The 24478-nt window shown below is 41.5% G+C and overlaps 2 protein-coding genes across 3 annotated transcripts in view; one reads left to right on the top strand and one right to left on the bottom strand.

Moving 5' to 3' along the window:
- The window catches only part of RNF20 (ring finger protein 20), a 78225-nt gene extending 69676 nt beyond the window's left edge, over positions 1–8549 (bottom strand). The window contains exon 1 of one of the 2 annotated variants that reach the window (XM_063696627.1): positions 8407–8549. The gene's annotated coding sequence lies outside the window, so the exon portion shown is untranslated. The remainder of the gene's footprint in view (positions 1–8406) is intronic. The other variant, XM_063696628.1, reaches the window with a different exon arrangement.
- PGAP4 (post-GPI attachment to proteins GalNAc transferase 4) lies at positions 7278–21583 on the top strand. Its single transcript, XM_004048375.5, has 2 exons — positions 7278–7618; positions 17589–21583. Exon 2 carries the CDS (start codon positions 17666–17668, stop codon positions 18875–18877), a length of 1212 nt encoding a protein of 403 aa, XP_004048423.3. The 5' UTR covers positions 7278–7618; positions 17589–17665; the 3' UTR covers positions 18878–21583.
- The last annotated feature ends 2895 nt before the right edge of the window (positions 21584–24478 follow it).

Genomic DNA, 24478 nt, shown 5'->3' with positions numbered 1-24478 from the left:
AACTCTAATAAAAAACTAATGGACTTACAAAACTACTAATCAGGATTAAACAAAACAAAAATTTAATTACATGAAACTGAATAATTGATACGAATAATGTTCTTATGACTTTTATTTAAAACATTGTTGGCTCTTTACTTAAATGTTTTTATCTCCAGATTTAAGAAAATTTTCTCTCATAACCTATCTGTAGTTTATGAGAACTTGGGAAAGTATACTTTTGTAAACAAAGATGAAAACATTTACTTTTTCTCCCTAGTTGATTCTCCAAAAATGTAAAAACCATTCATAAATATTTTTATTTTTATTTACATAATTTCAATTAAAATCTGCTCTCTCTTTATAAACAAAATACTCTTTAAAACTTTGGTTATATTAACAAGGCTTTAACTAAAATGTCATATTTTTAAATGTACATAAAATGCCTATCTTCAAGAATTCTCAGCCTTAAAATGAATAAATAAAAATTGTCACTTCCTGTCAGGCTCAAGAACTTAAGACTATAAATAAAATCTAAAGTTGGCCTTTGTTTGGCTTCCAAGCCTCAAACAGTTTCTAAATCTAAAATTCTTATACGATCAATATTTTTAAAAATAAAATTATATTTCTTTAAAAAAACCCTATGATACACCTGTTACTAGATTATATCCCTGTACATTGTTTTCAAGATCTTGTTATATACCTATAGACTGAACTAGATCCTACATTCTCCTAATCTCCCCCAATATTTGGCTACAACTCTCCAACAAAAACTGCCTTATTCCTAAAGCTCTATAAACTAAAACTAAATGGATTTTAAGAAACAAGCCTCATGCCTAAGATATGGACTGTACAAAAGTTCACCAAACTGCTAATGTCATGACCAGAGACATTCAAAGTACAAATCAAAAAGAAAAGCTAATGTTTTCATGCTGTAAACAGCTTTGACCAAGACATTAAATAAGATTCCATATCATAATGAAACTTATGTCCCCTTAATGCTACCTTTTTCACTTGGCAAGATCATAGTTTAATTAAAATTTCACAATCAATGGCTTCTGCTGGTAATTTCACAAAACCTAACCTAAGAAATCATTTAGTATCTATTAATTAAACTGAAAAAAATATTTTACATATTCATGGGGTACACATGATATTCTGTTGCATGCATAGAATGTGTAATGATCAATCTGAGTATAAACTCTGCCCAAATCCATGGCTGACTGCTAAACTACTCACCTGTGGATAACATCCAAGGGAGGCCAACAAAAAAAAAGCAGAGAAAAATCAGAAGAGAGTCTACCTTTGAAAGATAAGACTGCACTTAGTGAGATTTATAAGTTTACTATTTTTTTAATTTTTTTTATTTATTTTTTTTGAGATGGAGTCTCGCTCTGTCACCAGGCTGGAGTGTGGTGGCACAATCTTGGCTCACTGCAACCTCCGCCTCCCAGGTTCAAGTGATTCTCCTGCCTCAGCCTCCCGAGTAGCTGGGACTACAGGCGCTTGCCACCACACCCGGCTAATTTTTTGTATTTTTAGTAGAGACGGGGTTTCACCATGTTGGCCAGGATGGTCTCGATCTCTTGACCTCGTGATCCGCCCGCCTCGGCCTCCCAAAGTGCTGGGATTACAGGTGTGAGCCACTGTGCCCAGCCTTAAGTTAACTATTTTTTAAAACTAAATGTGGATAGCTCAGGCAGCAGAAAGCAGAAGCCTTACTTGCTTGAGGTATGAGGTCAGCTTAAAACTGGAAGAGCAGTTTAAGGGGGAGTTTAGGGAGAAAACTCCTGAAGCAAAAAGACAGAGAGAATAAGCCCAGAATCTGAGCATAATTTCTCCCCAAATGCTTGACTAATGACTAATCTACTCGGTCACAGGAAAGATACTTAGGGGGACAGTCTAAAAAATCAGAAGCTGAGGGAAGAAAGAAAAACCAACAGAGATAGTAGCAGCTACAGGAGACATATGGTTTGAAAATTGAAATTTGAGACCAGGCAAGTCAAACTGCCTACTAGAAAAAAAAACCAACAATCTTCAGGAAAATGTAACAGAATTCAGAGTTGCTACAATACATTACAATGTCCAGTCTTAACCAAATTTATTAGATGTGCAAAGAAAAAGAAGCATGGGAATGCTAGAGATGCTATGTTAATACCAGAGACTAAGAAAAAATTACTGCCAGACGGGCGGGCGGATCATCAGGTCAGGATATCAAGACCATCCTGGCTAACACAGTGAAACCTGGTCTCTACTAAAAATACAAAAAATTAGCTGAGCATGGTGGTGTGCGCCTTAGTCCCAGCTACTCAGGAGGCTGAGGCAGGAGAATCGCTTGAACCCGGGAGGCAGAGGTTGCAGTGAGCCGAGATCGTGCCACTGCACTCCAGCCTGGGCAACAGAGCGAGATTCTGTCTCAAAAAAAAAAAAATTACTGCCAGAAACAGTTATTTCATAATGATAAAAGATATCACAATCATAAACGTATATGTGCCAAAGCAAAAAACATATGAAACAAAAACTTATACAACTAAAAAGAGAAATAAACAAATTCACAATTATGTGTTTAACAGACTTTTCCTATAATTGATAGAACTGAAAAAAATCAGTACAGAAGAAGATGTAAATAACACTATTTCCTACACAGATCTTAGCTCATGATTAAAGAACACTACCCCCAACAATTGCAGAATGCATCATCTTTTTAAGTGCATATGAAATATTCCCCAAGACAGGCTATATTCTGGGCCACTAAAAAAAGTCCCAACAGATTTTAAAAGAATATATATATATATATACTTTAAGATTTCATTCTTTAAAAAATATTTACATATCCTTTAATATTTAATATATATTCTTTGAGTTTATACATATAGTTAATGTATTTTATATATATTAAAAGAATAAAATTAGAAATCAATAAAAACACCTAGAGAAGCCCCAAATATTTGAAAATTTAAAAATACATGTCTGAATAACATGCATAAAGAATAAATTACAAGGAAAAATTGAAAATATTTTGATCTGAATCAGGTAGTCAATATGACCTGTCTGGTAGATGTGAATCAGCTTCTTTAGTCAAGTAGTGCTTGTTTAATGGGCCTATGTACAAAATGGCCATGTCAGTAGGGACAGATTCTGAATGATTTCAATAATTGTACTGATCAACTTCAATAATATGCTGATTTTGCTACCATTCATTAAGTGCTCAAACTGTCAACAGCAATGATCAAATGCTGGTTCTGTGATATGGCTTTATTTCCCAGAAGAACCAACCAGCTACCTGGTGCCAGGTTGGTTATACTGCACATCTATTATCGGGGGGGAATAACCATTTGTCCTCTGTAGAGATTTCTGGGTACCAATTTTCTTTCCTAGGCCACAGCACTTCTGCTAATACCACTATTCATGAACTTACAGAATAAGCGTACCATTGCCTTGCTCTACCACATATTACTTTTGCCCAGGGGACCCATTTTACAGCAAAGGAAGTATGACAATTAACTAATATCTTTGGAATTCAGTGGTCTTACCACGGATCCCATCAAACAGAAGAAGGTGGTATTATTAAATTGTGTAATGGTCTTCTGAAGGCTCAGTTATGACACCAGCTGTGAGACAGCACCATGAGAAGTTGAGGTGCTATCCTCAAGAATGCAGCATATTCCTTAAACCAATAGCCAACGTGTGGCATAATTTGCCGATAGCCAGAATTCAGACGTCCAGGAAGCAAAGATGTATTCTTCTCACTATTACAGCAAAAAACTTACTACAGAGATATTTTTTTCTTCCAAGCCCCACAAACTTAGCAGATTTGGAAACTCTAATATCCAAAGAAGAAGTACTTCCACCAGGGAATTCACAGCCTATTGAGCTGGAAACTGGAACAAGAAAAGAAAGGCACCACTATATAGCCTTAAGTAATTGATTACAATACCAATGGGAAATTAGTTGCTGCTATACAATCAAGTCTAGGAGGACTATATCTAGAACCTAGAAGTTCATTAACAAGTCCATGTGAGTACACACATATCCAGTAGTCCTGATCAGTGGAAAACTGAAGGAACTCAGTAACAAGAGATGCACCAAGAACCTAAATCTTGTAGGATCAAAAGTTTGGGCTGAGCGCAGTGGCTCACGCCTGTAATCCCAGCACTTTGGGAGGCTGAGGCGGGCAGATCACTTGAGGTCAGGAGTTTGAGACCAGCCTGGCCAAAATGGTGAAACCCCAGCTCTACTAAAAATACAAAAATTAGCTGGGCATGGTGGTATGTGCCTGTAATCCCAGCTACTCGGGAGACTGAGGCATGAGAATTGCTGGAACTTGGGAAGTGAAGGTTGCAGTGAGCTGAGATTGCATCACTGCACTCCAGCCTCAGCGACAGACTGAGACTGTGTCTCAAAAAATAAATTAAAAAAATAAAATAAAATAAAAAAGTTTGGGTCACTCTGTAAAGAGCCTCATACAGTGAAGTGCTGGCAGAAAGGGGAATATGCAATGGGTAGTGGAAGAAGAAAGCTATGATTCTCAACTTAAATTTCATGACCAACCGTAGAAGTAGGGATTCTAACAGTTATGTTTCATATTGTTTGTCCTCCATCCCCACTCTTCCCATTAGGAAGGGTAATAGTAATGATTAATATTTTATGTCTCAGGTATATGTTCAAATTCAATTACTCTATTATGACACCATAGTTACTGGAACTCTTTTTGTGTGTCCCAAAAGGTTTGTTCAATTTTTATATGAACAAAGTACAAGAGAAGATGTTCAGAGTAAGAAGACTTTACTGGATATCTTCTGTTTATGCCTCCTGGTCATCCAGTCAGCTCTGTGTCCTGGGAATTAGAGCTACATGGATTGCATCAAGGGCTCTCTTGCCCTCTGATTTCTGGTTGGGTTCAGCCAATGGGAGACACTAGCAGGAGATAAGATGGCAGAAGAAAGTAGAGTTATGCTATTTATTCTCCTGGCTGTTTCCCTGATGGGTCACCATAGGTTCACTGCCTCATTCTATTAGTGACAGGTCCCATAGGATGTCTCCCTTTTTACAATTATTCTTTTGTTGTTTTAATAACTGTTTCCTTACTTTGCTCATCAGGCCTAGGATAAGTCATAGTTCATTGGTATCAAGTCCTAGGCTATGCACTGCACTATGCCTTATTGGTTTTCTTTAATTTCACCCACACCTTTGAGAATAGATTTTTTTCATTATCCTGTTGTAGTGTGTTATTTCTGGCCAAAGCCTAACCAATGAAATACCCTACTTGCATAGAGGTTAAGATGTTTACTATAATAATTGTAATAGTACCCACTACTAGTCTCTAACCTCTTATTTTATTCTTCTTCTTTTTTTTTTTCTATTTTTGCTTCGCTTTGAGAAGAAATATAGCATGTTGATTAAGAGAATGGACTCTAAAGCCAGATTTCATCAGTTTGGATTTTGGCTTTTCCTCTTTCTAGCAGTTTGACTTTGGGTAAGTTACTTAGCTTACCTGTTTCATGGGGTTGTTGGAGTGATTAAGAGTTAGTAAAAAGCACTCAGGACAGTATCAGCCATAGAAAGTACTAGGGAAGTGTTTGATCTTACTATTTAAAATATTTATCAATACCTGATATAGTATGCATTTATTTGCTTATTATCTATTGTCCACCCAAATGTAAGCTCCCTAAAGGCAGAGACTTGGTTTTGTTCATAGCTGAATCCTTACTCTCTAGAAAAGCACTATCTCATAGAACTTTCTGTGATGATGGGATGTTCTATAGCTGTGCTATCTAATACAGTAGCACTAACCACATGTAGGTACTGAGCATTTCAAATGTGGCTAGTGCTACTGAGGGACTGATTATTACATTTTATTTAATTTTAATTAATTAAAATGTAAGTAGTTACATGTGACTAGTGACCATGAGATTGGACAGCACAGACATTGCCTGGAACATCATAATAGGTACTCAATGAATTTTTGTTAAACAAGTGAATAACTACCAACCATTTATAGAAAGCTAGACATTTTGACAGGTAGAATGCTAAGCACTTTATATACATAATCTCATGTAAACCTCTCAACAAACCTATGAGGGAAATATCACTGTCCCCAATATATAGATGAGAACATTGAGGCACAGGGAGTTAATTTGTCATAGCCAGTAAATAGAGTAGACCCCAGCACTGAGCCAATGACAGTGAACTGAATTCGACTCAGGTTGGTTACAATCCTCCAATTTCGGAATATGAGACTCCCAGTTTTTCTCCCAGGAAATGAAACTACCTTCCCAAGCTCCCTTTCTGTGCTATATCCAGCTCTCATACTTCCCAGCCTCAGATATAGATTTTCCAGCATTCCTAATGACAAATTCCTTGAGTGAAGGATCCACACCTCATTCTTACTTCATTGTCATCTATAGTGATGGCACTGTGTCAGAACCATTCTTCAGTAAATGCTGGCTGAAAGAGTAGATGATGAATGGGTGCTCAGGCGGGTGTTTGTAAGGTTCTAAAGGAAGTTAATATCTAGTATCAATTTTACTTACACAAGAAGAAATCATATGAGCATTTACTGGCTTTAATGCTTTATCTTGTGACCACTGAACAGACCTTTTAGAGCAGGTGTTGGCAAATCAGGCAGTAAATATTTTAGGTTTTGTGGGTCATAAGGTCTCTGTCACAACTATCCAACTCTGCTGTTCTTGCATGGTAGCAGCCATAGACAATATGTAAATGATGACTATGTTGCAATAAAACTTTGTTTACGATCATCAAATTTTGAATTCATATAATTTTCGTAGCCCTGAAATATTCTTCCATTTTTAACCATGAAATATTGCAAAAAACATTCTTACCTTGTGGGCTGTAAAGAACAGGCAGCAAGCTGTAGTTGCTAACCTGTGGCCTAGACAGGCAAACCTAGGATTAGAAGCACTGAGTAAGGCCGTGCAATTGTGTGCTGAAAACCCATTCAGAAGGGAAAGTCCAAGGTGGAATGTAGGAGGCTGTTATTTTTCTTTTGACCCCCACATTTTTCCTCCCTCGGATCATTCCGTATCTTTTTCCTATTTGCTTTGCCGGGATTGTTCTCATTCAATGTGCATACTTTCTCATACCTCAGGCGTTATGTCTGTCGTGGCCATTTGTGTTTAAATTGAGGGTTTGGGGAAGACTGAAAAACATTCAAGACCCAAAGTAACAGCTTTCTCGTGAAGCGTTTACACGCATTGAGAGATATCGTTCCATTGGTGTGAATAAGTCTCTATGTACACACCTGATGAAATATAATGCTGGCTTCTAGTCCCCTCACAAAAGAAACAGGCTTCCTGTTTGCGTGACTTGGGGACGACTCCTGCTTTTCCCTGGCTGCCCATCAGTTGGCGCCTTTTGCCGTCCTTTTTCCCCAAGCCGCTTTGGGGGCCGCGGTCTCTCCGCAGCTCGCGGGTCACATGGCCCGCCTGAGCAAGGGGAGCCCTGCGCCTGAGCTGGGAGGCGGGAGGAGGTGAGGCTCCGGCGCACACCCAAACCGCGCTGCGCCCGCTCCTTCCGGGCCCCGGAGATGGCGCCTCCACCGGGATGAGCTAGCCAGCCTGGGCAATACCAGAGGCGGCCCTCGGCGCGCGCAGGGGACCGAGCTGATCGCCCCAACCGGGTAGGTTTCTGTTGCGCACGATCTGCCCAGCCCTTCTGGCGCAGTGGTCGGAGCCCTGGACACTAGAGCGAGGGGACAAGGATTAGGGGTGGCCACAGCTGGCACAAGCAGGGCAGCTGGGGGTTGGGGAGAGGCATCGCAGAGGGCCTGTGCCCCGGGCAGTGCGCCTCGGGCAGGCGGGTTGCCTAGCGGCCCTGCCCGCAGCTCCGACCGCTTCCTGCCGGAGGATTGCGAGGACCCCGCAGGGGTCCCCAGGGCAGCAGGGGCCCGCATCATTGCGGGGATGGTTGAGTGTCTCGGGGGCGCATCCCTGGCCGTTGCCTGCGCCAGCTGCGCTGACAGGTCAATAGAAGGACGCGAGCGGGGCGCGTGCCAGTCTGGGTAAGACCCTCGCCGAGCCTAGCAGGGCCAAAGCGCCAAGGGGCCTGGCGCCTAATGGCCGCCCGCAAGCAGGGGACCCTGGCTGCGCATCCACACCTTAGGTTCGCCGGGCGCGCGGAGAGCGCGGCCGCAGTGTTGGGTTTCTGCGGGCGACCTCGCAGCCAAGGGCTAAGGGAGGGCGACTGGGCAGAGGAAGGCGTCCCTCCCAGCACCAGGAAAATCCAGCAGAAGGGAAGGAGCGCAGCAATGGAGACGGTCAGCTCGGCCTACGGGTGGGAAACTGAGGCTCAAGCGTGGCAAGGACTGCCCAAGGTCAGCGACAGACACTAGATCCAGGGCCCAGGACATCGTCCCCCATTCTTTTTCCAAGAGGGAGGGTTAATTAGGTCCACCTGGGTGTGTCTCACCCTCTTTCTGGCCCTTGGCTCCGGCGTCGCTAGTGTCGCACTGCGCTCGCGGTGTCTTGGGGCGGTGAGCTCCTGCAGGGTCGTTGTGACCCGCATCCTCTGCTCGGCCCACGCTCTCTCCGGGGGACCGCAGGGCGGCTCCAATGATGATCTCACCATGCGGACCATTAGCAACACATGCGGGTGTGTGTGCGCGTGCATGTGTGTGTTTCTCCAAGAAAACTAATCCTTCTATAGGGGAAATAGCTTTTTTTTTAGGGGTGAATTTCTAGAATGCACTGCACTAGGTACTTTATGAGGTGAGAAGAGAAAATCAACATTATTAGAATTATTAGAATGTTGTAAGGATACACGTATCAGAAAACATCCAGGAAACAAAAATCTAAAGGAGAAACAAAATAAAAATAACTTAAAACTTCAACTTCTAGATGGTTTAGATTTTCTGCATATCTTAAAATTTTCTCTATGTATACACATTTGAAGTTTTAAATCAAAAGCGTGGACCAAAAAATGGTATCTTGTCTTAATTTGCATGTCTTTGATTACCCATGGGAATTAACACTTTTTCCTCTGTGTAGTAGCCTTTTGCATTTCTGTAGGTGAGTTGATTGTTAATTCTTCTGCCCATTTTTCAGTTGGAGTATCTTTCTCCTCCTGACTTTTAAACACTTTATGTGTATTACACATTGAAGTAGTAAGTCTTTGTCACGTGTTGCACTATAGCGAGTATTTTCTGTTAACTTTTACTAGTTCTAATTCCAAATGATCTTTTGGATACTTTGGTCAATTTTTTATTTTGATGGTTATATGGGCATATAAATTTGACAAAACTCATCGAAATATATATATATTTAAGTGGTGCATTGTACTGTATGTAAACTGTACCTCAATAAAATTCATTTTTAAAGGCCTAGAAAATTATCATCCTGGGTAATGAGAGAGAATTTGCCTAGTCAGATATTAAAACCTGTTATAAAGCTTTCATAATGAAAATAACATGGCCCTGGCACCACAATGCAGAGAGAGATAGATGCCAAAATCCACAAACAGATATATATACACGTAATTTAATTTATTATAGCTATAGCAACTTAAATCACAAATTTAAAAATGGACTTAACAGGTGCCCTGACTGTCATGTTCACCTTCCCAGTGTCTAACACAAGACTCAGTGTTGAATCAAATGCTTAATTATGATTATAAAAGTAATGCTCTTTGCAGAAGTGTAGATATCAAAACAGGAAATTGCCATCCCCATACCCTTCTTTTCTCCTTCACTAAATTATACTCCACATTAAAAATAAAATGGTCATATCTCTGTACATTTTTCTGTAATTTGCACTGATATAGTTTACATTTCTCCCTTCTGGTCTTAGTCTACTTGAGCTGCTGTAACACATTTTCAAAGACTAGGTGGCTTAAACAACAGACATATTTATTTCCCAAAATTCTGAAAGCTGGAAGTTCCAGATCAGGGTGCCAGCATGGTCAAGTTTTGGTGAAGGCCCTCTTTCCAGTTTACATGTGAGAAAGCAGAGAAGAGAAGTGATCTCTCCTGTCTTTTCTTATAAGGACACTAATAAAGAGCATGCATTACTGAGGTCTGCACCCTTATGACCTGATTATCTTCCAAAGACCCCATCTCCAGATACCATCGTGTTAGAGATTAGGATTTATAACACGAATTTTGGCTGGGCAGGAGGAGGACAAACATTCAGTCCAAAGCACAAACCTAGCTAAGATTTCTTTTGTGTCAACGTATTTAAACCTTTCTCTTCTTAACATTTCCACAGCATACCTTTTTATGATTCTCTAAAAATCTGTTCCCTTTGCTAGGCATTTCATTTGCCTGCAGTTCTTCCTTTCTTCCTTCCACCCTCCCACCCTCTTCCTCACTCTCTCCTTCTCTCTTTCTGTCTTCTTTCCTTTTTCTTCCTTCCTTCCTTTCTTCCTTCCACCCTCCCACCCTCTTCCTCACTCTCTCCTTCTCTCTTTCTGTCTTCTTTCCTTTTTCTTCCTTCCTTCCTTTCTTCCTTCCACCCTCCCACCCTCTTCCTCACTCTCTCCTTCTCTCTTTCTGTCTTCTTTCCTTTTTCTTCCTTCCTTCCTTTCTTCCCTTTCTCCCTTTGTTCTTCTGCCCCTCTTTCTCTCTTTTTCTTCCTACTGCATACAAAACAGCACTCAACATTTCTTATCCATCTTTGGTAGCATGTGTTGGCATTTCTGCAGAGTAGATTCCTAGAAGTAGGATCGTTATGTCAAAGGGGATGCACTTATAAAATTTTTATAGATACTGCCCCAACACCCCAACATTTCCTCCAAAGATTGCACCAATTTATATTAAAGTGCCTAGTTGTTGAACTGTGACACTCCCTCTTGAAGTAAATTAAATTCAGATGTTAAATATAGAGATTAATTATGGAGAAAGGGAGCTCTATTACCAAGTCTTTCCACCTAAGCATTATTTTTCTGATTATTAATGACTTTTTAATTACCCTTTGGTAGAATTTTGTAGTATATGTGTATATTCTGCATATTTCTGAAATTTATTTCTAGATATTTGAGTTGCTTATTTTTTTCCCTTTTGACTGGGATCTTTTACTCCCTTAGTTCATTGGTGATCGTTTACATGAAAGCAGTCATTATAATATAGATAATATAGATACAGATATGGATATGTAATGCATATATATAGTACATGTGTATATATACTTGCTATGTATATTATATATTATTTTTACATATTAATTCTGGTACCAACCATGTTTTGATTCTATTGCCATTTCTAATGGTTTTTCAGTTGATTTTCCTGGGCTCCAAATTTATGTAGGCAGTAGTGCATATTGGTTGAGAATGTGGGTTCTGGACACAGTCTGCCTGGGTTCAAGTTTTGCCACCCTGCTTAAAAACTTCGTTTTTTAAAGTATAAGATGGGCTTAATAGTCATACTTCTTGGAGGCTTTTTATGAGGATCGATAGATGAGATGCTTAGAACAGTGCCTGGCACATAAGTGTTCTGGAAACATTTACAAATAAGTCGATCTCTACACAGTATATGACCAGCTCTTTGATACTACCAATTTTATAGCTGAGGACCTGAGACCCATAGAGGTCAAAAGAGGCCATTTACTTGCTCAACAAGCATTGAGCATCTTCTATGCATAGTTCTGTGCTGGGTCTGTGAGGGATACCAAAGACAAATCAGACTGAATCTACTAAAAAAGGATTCAAGAGTCCAATCAGATCATAAGTCAAGGGCCATAAACAAGGCCATGGAAGACAACAGGCATCATAGAAAAACATGAGCTTTGAAATTTATCCTTGTACTTGAATTTCCTGCTTGCAACTTGGTAGCATCAGTTTTGTCAACTAAATGGGATTAATTCCATTGCCATTTTGAGAGTTGCTATTTTGTTCAGAAGAAATAGATGCAAGGGTCTAGCACAACATTGGGATATGTAGTATGGCCTTAATAAGCGGTAGCTATAAATAGATGAGTCTGAAGTAGAAAGTGACAAATGAATGCCCTGTAGGAAAAGTTCATAGAAAGGGCCCCAGTACTTGAGGGGAAAAAAAGAGATTCTTTCTGGTTGGAAAGGTCAGGGTTGGGTTTTGGAAGAGGTACCTTTTGAGCTGATTCTTGATGGTTGAGTTAGACAGTGTGAGGAGCAAAAATGCAGCTGGGAAGATAGTTGGAACTGGATTGTGAAGAATCTTGGCAAATAATTTGGACTTTATTCTACAGTCATGGGGGAATCATTGAATAGTTTTACAGAAAAGAGTGCCATGTTCTGACTTATGCTTCAGAGTATCAGATGGATGCTGATCAAGTAAAACATCACCATCATTTGCAGAGTGTCCTATGCCTGACAAAGGGCTGTCATAGCTGTTGTCTCTTCATCGTCACAGTCTCACTGTGTTGCCAGGCTGGAGTGCAGTGGCATAATTTGGCTCACTGCAACCTCCGACTACCTGGTTCCAGCGATTCTCCTGCCTCAGCCTCCTGAGTAGCTGGGATTACAGGCACGTGCCACCACACCCAGCTAATTATTGTATTTTTAGTAGAGATGGGGTTTCACCATGTTTGCCAGGATGGTCTCGATCTCCTGACCTCGTGATCTGCCCACCTCGGCGTCCCAAAGTGGTGGGATTACCGGCGTGAGCCACCACGCCTATTTGAAGTATCTTTATTTTCCTGTTTCACAGAGAAATAAAATAGGCTCAGAGAGATAAATGATTTTTTTATACAAATTGATCAAATTAGTGAGTGTTGGGACGAGAACTGGACCTAGATCTTTTGGCTTGTGTTGCTCATTCTGGAGGTCAGAAGCTCTGTTAGGAGCCTGTTGCAATCAGCTGGCTTGGAGGTGCTGAGGAGGAACTAGAGTGTGGCAGGGAGGAAAGCTTGACAAGGGGAAGGCGAGGGGAAGAGAGAGGCATAATAAAAGAGGCCGTAGAGGTGGGATTAGGAAGTGACTGCATGGAGGTGAGAAGTTAGAACTAACTAGTGTTTTAGACTGAGTTGCCTGGGAAAGTGGTCGTGCCATTCATATAGTGGATTTGGGAAACACAGAACATTCTTGAGCACTCATCCCCTGACTCACACCCTGGTATTGTGTCTTCCACACCCGTGGATCCTTTAGTTTAATTTTCAGAAGTTGCACTAAAATACAACTATTGTTGTAGCTCCATTTATTCATCTAAGCCCTAGTTCATGTTCATTTCTCAGAGTCTGTGCCCTTTACTGTCTTCCCTGAGCCCTACACTCTAGACATGGTAACAGGTAGAGAATTCTGTTTAGGGAAGGGTTATGTTTCAAAGAACACATGCAAAGCATAGATAAGAACTGGATATGTATTGTTCTGTAGAATCGGAGCTGTAATGGTGTAACTGTTATTAGGTCAGCTCATAGGTGCCAGTCAGTCCACAGTGTCTCTGGAGTGTGGGCCTCAGCCTGTGACATCATGGGCAACTGGAATTCTGGAAAAAGATAATCAGAGTGGTAACATAGACATAGCCCTCTTGTCTCACCCTTATGATTGGGCTGGGAGTAAAAAAACTCCTTCCCCAAACTAGCAGTGAAAAATCCTATGTTTTTATATCTGTTCCCCTAAGGCCATTTATCTTTTATCTTTTTTTGTTTGTGTGTTTGTTTGTTTTTGTTTGAGACAGGGTTTTTCTCTGTCACCCAGGCTGGAGTGCGGTGGTGCGATCACAGCTCACTGCGGCCTCGACCTGCTGGGGCTCAGGCAATCCTCCTGCCTCAGCCTCCTGAGTAGCTAGGACTACAGGAACATGCTACCATGCCTGGCTAATTTTTGTATCTTTTGTTGAGACTAGGTTTTGCCATGTTGCCCAGGCTGGTCTCAATCTCCTGGGCTCAAGCCATCCACCTGCCTCAGCCTCCTAAAGTGCTGGGATTACAGGCTTGAGGCACCACATCCAGCTGGCCATTCTTCTTAAAACCAGATCAGTAAGGTGAAATAAATTATAGGTGCCATTGGACACCACAGGCTACTGTGCAACAATTGGTTAAATCTTTTAAGAAAATATTTTAAAAAGTAAACAAGAACATACTCCTGAATGACTACATAACTCCATGTGGTTGGATTTTCAGCAAAGCAGTCATCTAATCTTGAATGAAGGATCTGATCCCAGCTCCTGTGTCCTAGGTGGGTGTGGTAGATTGCATTATTGTTCAAAATGCCCCTCCCTGGAGTACATTTTCTGCCCCTCCCTGGAATACAAATATTTCTCCAGTCATTGGTGTCAGGTGTGGCCATGTATCTTTTGGCACTCCCTTCCTGCAGGAAAATGACATAACTCTGCTCTGTTGAACTTGAGTTATTATGTGATTTGTTCCAGTCAGTGAAATGTGGGTGGAAGTGATCTGTGTCACTTTTGAGCAGTGGCTTTGAGAGCCAGCTTGTGGTGCACTATTCCCCTTTTTTCTCTCTACCACAAAACCAGCAATGTTAAAACAAACAAACAAACAAACAAACAATAAACAGTTCTATCTGCCTGGGTCCTAGAGTACAAACAACAGGCAACAGAGGCACAATTGACCTGTAAAGGACAAGTAATATGAGCAAGAATTAAACCTTAGTTCTTATAAGCCACTGAGATTTTGGGGATCATTACTGAAGCCTGTCCTTATTCGTGTAGTGTGTAATGACTGGGGTTGGGGGCCGGGTCTTAAGCCCTGTGAGCATTCTGAAAAAAATTTCCATACTCCCTGAGCAGATTGCTAGATGCTTTCTTTTCTCCTGAGGATTTGGAAATTGGCCTGTTGCTTTTTTTTTTTCTATTGAATCTTCATTTTCCCCTCCTGCTCTGTGGGAGGAGTAAATCTTCCTGACCCATTGTTTTGGCCAATGAATGATGAGTGGACTTGATTTGCGGCACACTGAAACAAGGATGTAAATGTACCTGCATGTTTTGACTTGGCCTCTTGTGCAGCTTCCAGGCAACGTAAGAATACGCCCCAGGTGGCTGTTTCCTCTGCAGCTTGATCTAGAAGGAGGGGCATGTGGCAGGAGCTAATTCTGACCTACATTCTGGAGCTGACCCCAACTGAGCCACAGCTATCCACAAACCCGTATGCAAGAAATACATGTTATCACTTTAAGTTATAAAGATTTGAGGCTGTTAATCACCCCAGCAAAGCTGATCAATATAGGTAGGGACCATGTGTCCTCTGAACCAAATCCCTCTCTTTTCCTGATTGTCAGTAGAACAGCAGTCTCACAGACATAGTTTTAAAGTAAAGGACTATGTGAGATGTTAATGATTTTATTGTCCCCAGTAGGATAAATTCCCTGGGACCAAAGGTTCTCCTGATGTCAGTTCTAGGTGTTTCCATTTCTTTCCCCCCGACATATCATAGTAAGTGATAGCCTTTACTATGTGCCTGGCATTTTCCAAACTGCCTGCCCTATCTCATTGTCTCTAGTTCCCTCCTCTAGATTGATCCAGCTCCCTTGTGGTAATAACAAAGGCAGGGATAATAGTATGAGCAGAAATCCACTCGAATGCCTCCTTTTCCAAGGCCAATACTGCAGGAGTGGGAGCTCAGCCCAATTCTAGTATTGGCTTCCATTAGCAGTGATGTGGAAGTGGTGAGGCCACGTTCAATCACGTTCCACCACATGGTTTGTTAACTCCATTGCGCTGAGCAGAGCAGAGGAAGAAGCAACCAGTCTGCAATATGCTGGATGTTCACAAACCAGCAAGACTGGCGTTGCGTAACTCAAACCTCTCCTTGCTTTGTTCCCTCTTTTGGTACTATCCAGATCTCTTAGTACTAGGATAGTCTGTCTCACCTTTGGAGTCCCATAGTACAATCTGTTTCTGTGGCTGAAATGAAACTTGTTTCTCTACTTGAGAAATTAACCATGTCACTGTACATTTGGTATTCTACACAACTGTAGAGGGCAGAGTAGGCTAACTGCTGTAATAAAGTCCAAAAATTATTGATGTCTAGACACAGTGGTTTATGTATTGCTCACAACACAGTCCACTCTAGTTTGGGAGCGTACTGGGAGGTGGGCAGCGGAAGGGACATCTGTTCCATGCCGTCCCAACACTGGGATATGTATGTAAAGGATTCAAGGACCCAGGCTTCTGCCATCTGGTGGCTGTACCTCCTCTAGATCCACCAGGGCTCTCCATTCAGCTGGCAGATGGGGAAAGAGAAAGTCGAGATGGCACATCTGTTCTCAACTACCTTGTCCCAGGTGTGACACCTGTCACTTTGCTGACAAGCCCTAGTCACATGACTCCACCTGGAGAAGGCAAACTAGGAAATGAGGTCTTTCTGTGTGCCCAAGGGGAGACCATGGATATGACAGCACTGGCTGAGTCTGCTCCACAGCAGCCTCGTATGGTTCCTGGGCAATCCTCCCTTTGCAATAACTCACAAACTACACAGTTTTCCTCCAAATGTGTGTAAACCTTATGATGCGTCTGAGGCAAGAGATTTACTTTCTGTACTGCAGACACCATTTAGTTTTGCATTGACCTTACTAGCAATTATTATTTTATACTGGCTTTGCCCTTTTCATTCTGTTTTTTGGCACCAGTCTGTTTTCCATCAGAACGTTAGACCTGCTTACTTCTAAAATATTTTTGTGAGTTTGAACACACGGATAGATTTTAATGGCATTTTTACTCTGCATTATTTTGCTTTCTAACACATTTAATATTCACAGTAACCCTATGAGACAGATATTATTATTTCTATTTTAGAGCTAAGAAATATAAGATATGGAGAGGTAAACTTCCCACCAAATCAGAGGCAGAGCTAGGATTCACACCAATATGAGCCTGGCCTCAGGCCCATGCTCTGAATCATCATATCACACAGCATTTTTTCCTGGACCAAACTGAGGGCAACTGTCTCTTCCATGTTCACCTCTGCCTTTCCCCCAGCTCCCTCATTGAAAAGCTACTCATGGATCTTCCTCCAGATGTTTCCTCCCTCCCCAAGCCTGGGGCTCTAGAGTTTGCTTGCTTATGGGAAATACTTCCTCTCATTGGTTCCCATGATCTATAAAAATAAAATGGGAGAACAATCAGGATTAAATTAATATGCAATGTTAAGTATAGTTGTGTTAGATTAGAAGCATATGAATGGAAAATGACATTAAATAACAAAGATACTTCAGAGAATCCTAAGTATTCCTTCTCTTGTTGGACAAGTTTTTTTTGGAAATTGCTATATGCACAGTTAATCAACAAGTATTTTCTGGGCCCTTATTCTGGAACTTGCTCTAAATGTGTATATTTCCTTTGTGCCAAGCCTTGCTTTTTTGCCCCCATTTTAAGAACCCATTGTCTGTGTAGCTGGTGAATAGAAATAATGATCCCAACAGCCTACCTGGAGATTTTCTGGCATTGTAAACCTAACTAAATATCTTTAGGCGTGATGACTTGGTTGAATGCACCAAGATCGTATTACTCATAGAAATAATAAAAACATCCCAGAGGTTGTTAGCAGACACAACCAAAGAATGGTTTACTGTAGAAAATACTTTAGAGTCTCTAGAAGCTACAGAGCCTTGAATTATAATTTCTGGTTTGATATGTGCTGAGTTCAGTTCTTGTCCTTTTGGTTTTTTTTGTTGTTGTTGTTGTTGTTGTTTTAAGTTATTCTTACCATTCCCTACTTCCTCTCTCTTTAGGTTTGATTTCTGATGACTCTGGCCTGAGTTCCAGGATGGTTTTTTCTTGGGACCAGACATGAACAAAAGTTGACCTCATGAGCACTTCAACCTCTCCAGCTGCCATGCTCCTTCGGAGGCTGCGGCGACTCTCCTGGGGCAGCACTGCTGTCCAGCTCTTCATCCTAACAGTGGTGACATTTGGCCTGCTGGCCCCCCTGGCCTGTCACCGACTTCTACACTCTTACTTCTATCTGCGCCATTGGCATCTGAACCAAATGAGCCAAGAGTTCCTGCAGCAAAGCTTGAAAGAGGGTGAGGCTGCCCTCCACTATTTTGAGGAGCTTCCCTCTGCCAATGGCTCAGTGCCCATTGTCTGGCAGGCCACCCCCCGGCCCTGGCTGGTGATCACCATCATCACTGTGGACAGGCAGCCTGGCTTCCACTACGTCCTGCAGGTGGTGTCCCAGTTCCACCGGCTTCTTCAGCAATGTGGCCCCCAGTGCGAGGGGCACCAACTCTTCCTGTGCAACGTGGAGCGTAGTGTGAGCCATTTTGATGCCAAGTTGCTCTCCAAGTACGTCCCTGTGGCCAATCGCTATGAGGGCACTGAGGATGATTATGGTGATGACCCTTCGACCAACTCGTTTGAGAAAGAGAAGCAGGACTATGTCTATTGCCTGGAGTCATCCCTGCAGACCTACAACCCAGACTACGTCCTGATGGTAGAAGACGACGCTGTTCCAGAAGAGCAGATCTTCCCAGTCTTGGAGCACCTTCTGCGGGCTCGCTTCTCTGAGCCACATCTCAGAGATGCCCTTTATCTCAAGCTGTATCACCCCGAGAGGCTCCAGCACTACATCAATCCAGAGCCCATGCGGATCCTAGAGTGGGTTGGTGTAGGCATGTTGCTGGGGCCCTTACTAACCTGGATATACATGAGGTTTGCCAGCCGCCCAGGGTTTAGCTGGCCTGTAATGCTCTTCTTCTCCCTGTATAGCATGGGTCTGGTGGAGCTGGTGGGTCGGCACTATTTCCTGGAACTGCGGCGGCTGAGTCCTTCCCTGTACAGTGTGGTTCCTGCCTCTCAGTGTTGCACCCCAGCCATGCTCTTCCCGGCACCTGCGGCCCGCCGGACCCTCACCTACCTGTCCCAAGTGTACTGCCACAAGGGCTTTGGCAAGGACATGGCACTGTACTCGCTGTTGAGGGCCAAGGGAGAGAGGGCCTATGTAGTGGAGCCGAACCTCGTGAAACACATCGGGCTCTTCTCCAGTCTCCGGTACAACTTTCATCCCAGTCTCCTCTAGGGTGCCAAGAGATGCCTTTCTGAAGTTGGCCACTTCTTGAAGATTCAAATATTGATCTCTTTATTTAGACATGGTTGCCTGCAGGTTTCACTGTTTACTGTTGTTAGAGATATAGGCACTGGGGCAGCTGAGGAACCTCAATATGTTAAGAGCCTTGGCTTTGGTAGCCTCCTGGCAGGAGCAGCAGTTTGCCACAGGTCCGGACCTCTCCCTCCACACAGCCACACTGCCTCATGCAGTCTGACCCACCCAGTGAGGGTGCATTTGAACACTGATTATATTCTCCATTTGTTTTGAAGCTCTGCTTTGTGATAGAGCTTGTGACTGCCAAAAATCTTGTGCACAGTGATATGACTGTTTTAGGATCTTAAGGGTAGAATTTTGTGAAAGTTGAGATCCTTTGGAATTGAGTTCTTTCTCATTGGGTATGAAAATGGATGTATGTTTAGAATATATGCCCAACGAGGCAGGACCATGTGGATAGATTCCATTTGTTTCCTTGACCTGATGTAATAAAAACTGATAAAAGCCGTGCAGTGCCCGGCATCTTGGAGGCAGGTGATCTGGCTTTTCTGTTACCTGGCATTTTATTTTCCTATATATCTGTAGTGCACTGATAATTGATATTGTTAGTGAGAACTTTAAGGCACGACAAGATCTGGAAGAGCTTGTGAACCATCAAAGTCAGATTGCTTATGTTGAGTAGTGATTTAACATTGAACATTTCTGTACTACTCTGACTCTTTGAAAATTGGACATTTCAGAATGATACAATATAGGGGAGCTCTTTACAAGTAGCATATCATTTTTCCTGACTTTCCTGGCTGACTGCTTACCTTCATTTCTTTTTCTTCTAGGTAGCATGATGTTATAGAAAAAAAAAAAAGCATGGACTGAAGTCAGAAGACCTGAACTTTTATTTCAGATCTCTGCCATGGCCTAACGACGTGACCGCCTTGGGCAGGTCATATAATCACTCTGGGTCTCAATTTCTTCACCTGTAAAGTGAGGACAGTAATACTTAACCTGTTAAAGTTGCCTTGAGGATTAAATGGCAGAATATATGTAAAACACCTAGCAAGTGCTTAGTCCATAGAAGACACTTGGCAAACTTTTCTCTCCTATAATAAACATATACAACTCAAGCTTATTTTGGAAAAAGATATTAGTGATGTTGTTTAAAGTATGAGATAGGGCATGGAGCTGCCACCTATGTACCAGCTATTCCAGATGACCAAGCCCTGCTAGAATAAAGACTGACTTTTCATTGTGACCTCTGAAGGATGTGCAGCTCAGCTTTCACCTTCACCCAAGCCAAAAAGAAGAATTGTTCATTCAAACTGGAAATGATCTCCAGCTTGGAAATGAGACTCCTCATGAGCTTATTCTAAGATCAGAGTCTGAAAATTATTTTCTCAAAAGTTACAAATAAATTTCTTTTAACAGTACTGTCAGACTAGTGACCAACAAGTTACTTTATGAGGATGGATGATGACATTAGAGTTCAAGCAGTTGTCCAGTTTGTTTCGATGCCACAGTTTGCTTTTAAACTCCCATAGTGAGCTTCCATCTTGAGACCCACTCAACACAGAAGGATTACATAAAGGTTGATCACCCACGCTCTACAGATGAACAAATTGAGACCCAGAGATGCTAAACTGCTCTACAGGTCACAAACCTGAACAGCAGCATAGCCAGAATGGGAACGGAGCTCTTCTGACTTCAAGCCCCTGCACTTTTTTCTTAACCACATTAATTTTATGAATATCTATGTGGTCAAAGTCTCTTTTGTAAAATCTGAGTATAAGCTGAACTAATTCATGTCTCTGTAAGCTAAGATGGCAGAAACACATTGTCATGTTAGTTTGGAGGAGCAAACAGATATAAGTATGTGTTGTAATGTTATAGTGAGCTGTTATGTATCCCCCAGCAATGTCCAAAGTGATCAGAGCTACTAGATGACATTATTACAATGTTCAGATCCCACTCCTTCATTCCTCCTCTCTCAGTGACTTGTCTACCCCCAAGCTTTAGAACTGAGCTCTCTCCAACTTAGAACTCATTAGAGTTTGTTGCATTAGTGATTGGATCTCCTCATGAAAGTTTTTTGACCAATGACAGTGGAGCCACTTTAAGCTAGCCAGGCCCAAGATAGGGAAGCACTGCTGGTTTACATTTCTGCTCTTCTAATTCAGTTGTCTATTGCATGCAGACATCCCCTGCCCGACTTCTCCATTATGGAAGGCTAAGGCCATCCTTCCTTGTCCAGTTTCTCTACCTACACACTAACATGCCTTTTCCTCATGGAGCTGAACTCTGCCAGTTGTCTTTGGACATTTTCTGCAGATGCAGGCTCTGTTCTGCTCTTTCGTTCCCACCCACTTCTAGATCTTCCTGCATTTAATCCCTTATTCTTATAAGGAGTCTAATTTTTGTGTATTGTCCTTGATTAGGGCAGCTGACAGCTTTACACCAAAGCTGAAGTCTCTCACTTAATCCTAAGCAAGGGGCTAGGGAGAACTAAGATATCCTTCCCATATCAAGGGACATAGGTTACTAGAAGGGTGGAGGTCTCTTAACAGGCTCACTCACCTTTCAGAGTTTAAATTATGGTCAGGCTTAAGAAGCTCTCTCTTGTGACTGAGTGTATTGCATAGACATGTCTGTGAAAATAAAAGCACCCATTTTGCTAAGGCTTTCTGAGAAGACTTTTATCATTCTCTGTCTTTCTTTTTCATGAATGGATTTTTCTGATGTGGCAAATAGTATGGGCTCCCTGCCCCCACACACAGTTGTGTAGTCCCAAGGGAGCCATTCAGAAGTATTGGCTGCTGCCTGCACAAGCAACCATGGCCACAGATCCCTGGGTCACAGCAATGTCAGAGCATTTATCCATCTTTTTCTGGGTAAAAAAATTGGGGGTCACTGCTACCACCCAGATCATCTTACCTCTCACTGGTATACCCCTGGTACAATGTGGTGATCATTCCTTCACTCTTTCCTGCCTCTTGCCCTAAAAGTCTTAGAATAAGTTGCAGAGCTGCCATGGGTGGTATTTCTGTCTAGTGCTCCATTGGCCACCCCAAGAACATGCAGCAACACCTGTAGGCTGAAAGAGAAAACCCAGCCTTCCCCTGAGAGAAACACACAGAGATCCCTCACACCCATCCTCCCCCCACTCCCAACACACACACTGAAAACAAAACCACTAACAACAACAAAGTAAAAAACAGCTGTGTGTAGTGATGGAAAGACTTCCTCTTAGCACTTGCCATTCCCTCTGGTTGGACTGCATGTAAAAAACTTTTTTATAGGGGCTAAAATTGTACACTATAACCAATTCTCAGTCCCTAGACCCCATTCTTTGTTCCTCTTCTTCCTGATTTTCTTCCCTAGTCCATTTCTTTTTGTCCAGTATTCCTTTTGCTCATAGGCCGTTCCACTGTGAGTCCTGTACTCTTTCTCATTCATTCATGGCTCACTGTGTGTCATGTTCTATTCTAGGTGTTGGGGATATAGCAGTGAACGAAACAGAAGACCCCTGACACTGAGGAGCTCATGTTCTATGGGGAAGGTGAAGTGGAAAAAAACTCAAAAGAATAAATAAGGGAATTTCAAGAGGTTTGAAGGAAATCTAACTAGGTAATGTGATTGCGGGACCTAGGGATAGGGAAGGGCATAGAATGCTTTAGATAGGATGGGAAATCTCTTAGGAGAGATTAAAATTGAACTAAGACCTGAATTACATGGAAAAATTTAGTCAAAGGAAAAGCATTCCAGAGAGAGAGCATGGCAATGCAAAGGCCTTGCAGAAAGAACCAGTGTAGAAAGTCCAAGGATGAAAGAAAGCCAGTGTAGCTAGAGCTTGAAGAATGAGGATGGGAGTGGAAGATGTGAAGGTAAGTTTGCAGGAGCCTGATCATATCAGGCCTGGAAGATGATATAGCTATTTAAAGTTTATTCTAAATGCAATGAGAAGCCAGCTCCTAGCAAGATAATAAATTGCTTTTCCAGAACGTTAACTGTCCATTATTTAGTTCCTTTGCATTCTCCATAGGCTGGTCTTATAAAGGTTCTGTGACAGTAGGGAATCCATTAAAGATCTATTACATAAGGGAATGTGCGACATGCAAGAGCAGATGACAAATGTAGAAACCCTCTGCTTCACTTGGCATTTCTGTCCTTCATCTTTCTGATATTTTAAAGCTACTGTGTTCCTACAAACATATGCTATCTGTTCCTTCATTCTTTTTGATAAATTCATCTTTTGCCTTTACATTTTCATCGTTTTTACCCCCAAATGGTTAACGTAGGTGGTTTTTTTTTTTTTTGGAATCATTTTATTCTTTCATATTTCTGTGTCAGTCGCTAGGAGAAAGACCAGGAAAATCTGTTAAACTCTAAACCAAAAATTCCCATTCACTGCAGAGTGATGATTCGCAACACTGCTGCAATTCAGATAGTGGGGTGTCCTGAAGTGACAACACATCACCACTGCAGTCCTAATAAATTAAGTCTTTTTGTTTTGTTTTGTTTTGTTTTTTGGTCTGCTAGCTTTAGTAAATTTCCAACCATCTTTGACATAGTCCCAAAGATTTTCCAAATAGTATCCAACCTAGAAAACAGTTTCAGTTAATAAGCATTTTTCAGCAAATTCTATTATAGTTGGGATAAAATATCCAGTGGCTTAAAATTACCCAATTTTACATTATGTGGTGCTGTAACTCAAGAGTGCATCGTACTGTATGTAAAAATCCCACAGTAATCAACTCCAATTAAAGTGCCTCTCCACCTAAATTAAATTACCAGTTAAATAAATTCTCCCAAATGAGGAGTGTATCTAAGGTAAATCAGATTAGTTCTATCAAACTTGTATTCTGCAGTTGCACTGTAATATTCTCACCATTTTTCTTCAAACAACAACAAGAATGCACAATACAAATATTTCCATTAAAGAAACAGCAAAATCAGTTATCAATTTTTAAGCAAACAGCTGTAATCTAATTCCCCATTGTGGTTTTTGTTTTTTTTTTTTTTTCCTGCAAACGTTGGCTGCCATTTAATTTTGGAAAAGAAATACACAGAATTTTCAGTTTTCCTATTAGGCATGTTACTCACAGAGTTGGGATTCAATGTTTCTAGCTTTACCCGAAGCAGGGCAAAATTTCTGATTAACCAGTTTTCAAGTCAACCAGTCTGTGTAGATTTATTTCCAGGAATGTGTTTGTGCAATGCCTCTTGTCCTTCTTAACCATACCCTTCTCCAACCCCAGTGTATCCAGAATCCATGGCCAATTTGAGTTCAGCAAAAATTTGGCTTCCATTTAGCTCCCCCTCCAAATAAGTTTATAAAAGAGGAGGCAGGATTTCATCTCCTTTCTGGATTGTACACATAGAATACATCTAAATTTTAAAAGCTATATATTGTAAAAAATGGTGTGTGTCTGTATCACATTCAAAATCTAGTTCATGTATTATTCTGCAAGGAAATACGTCAAACAAATTAATCATGAGTAAACCTAAATTTAGCAGTTTATCCTTATCTTAATGAATACCTAAATCCTGTTTGCGATATTGACTCAAACGACTCAAGCTTTCTCC

This window comes from Gorilla gorilla, chromosome 13, assembly GCF_029281585.2.
Source record: "Gorilla gorilla gorilla isolate KB3781 chromosome 13, NHGRI_mGorGor1-v2.1_pri, whole genome shotgun sequence".
Taxonomy (NCBI): domain Eukaryota; kingdom Metazoa; phylum Chordata; class Mammalia; order Primates; family Hominidae; genus Gorilla; species Gorilla gorilla.
The sequence above is the reverse complement of the archived record's forward strand: the minus strand, read 5'-3'. Positions and strand labels throughout refer to the sequence as shown.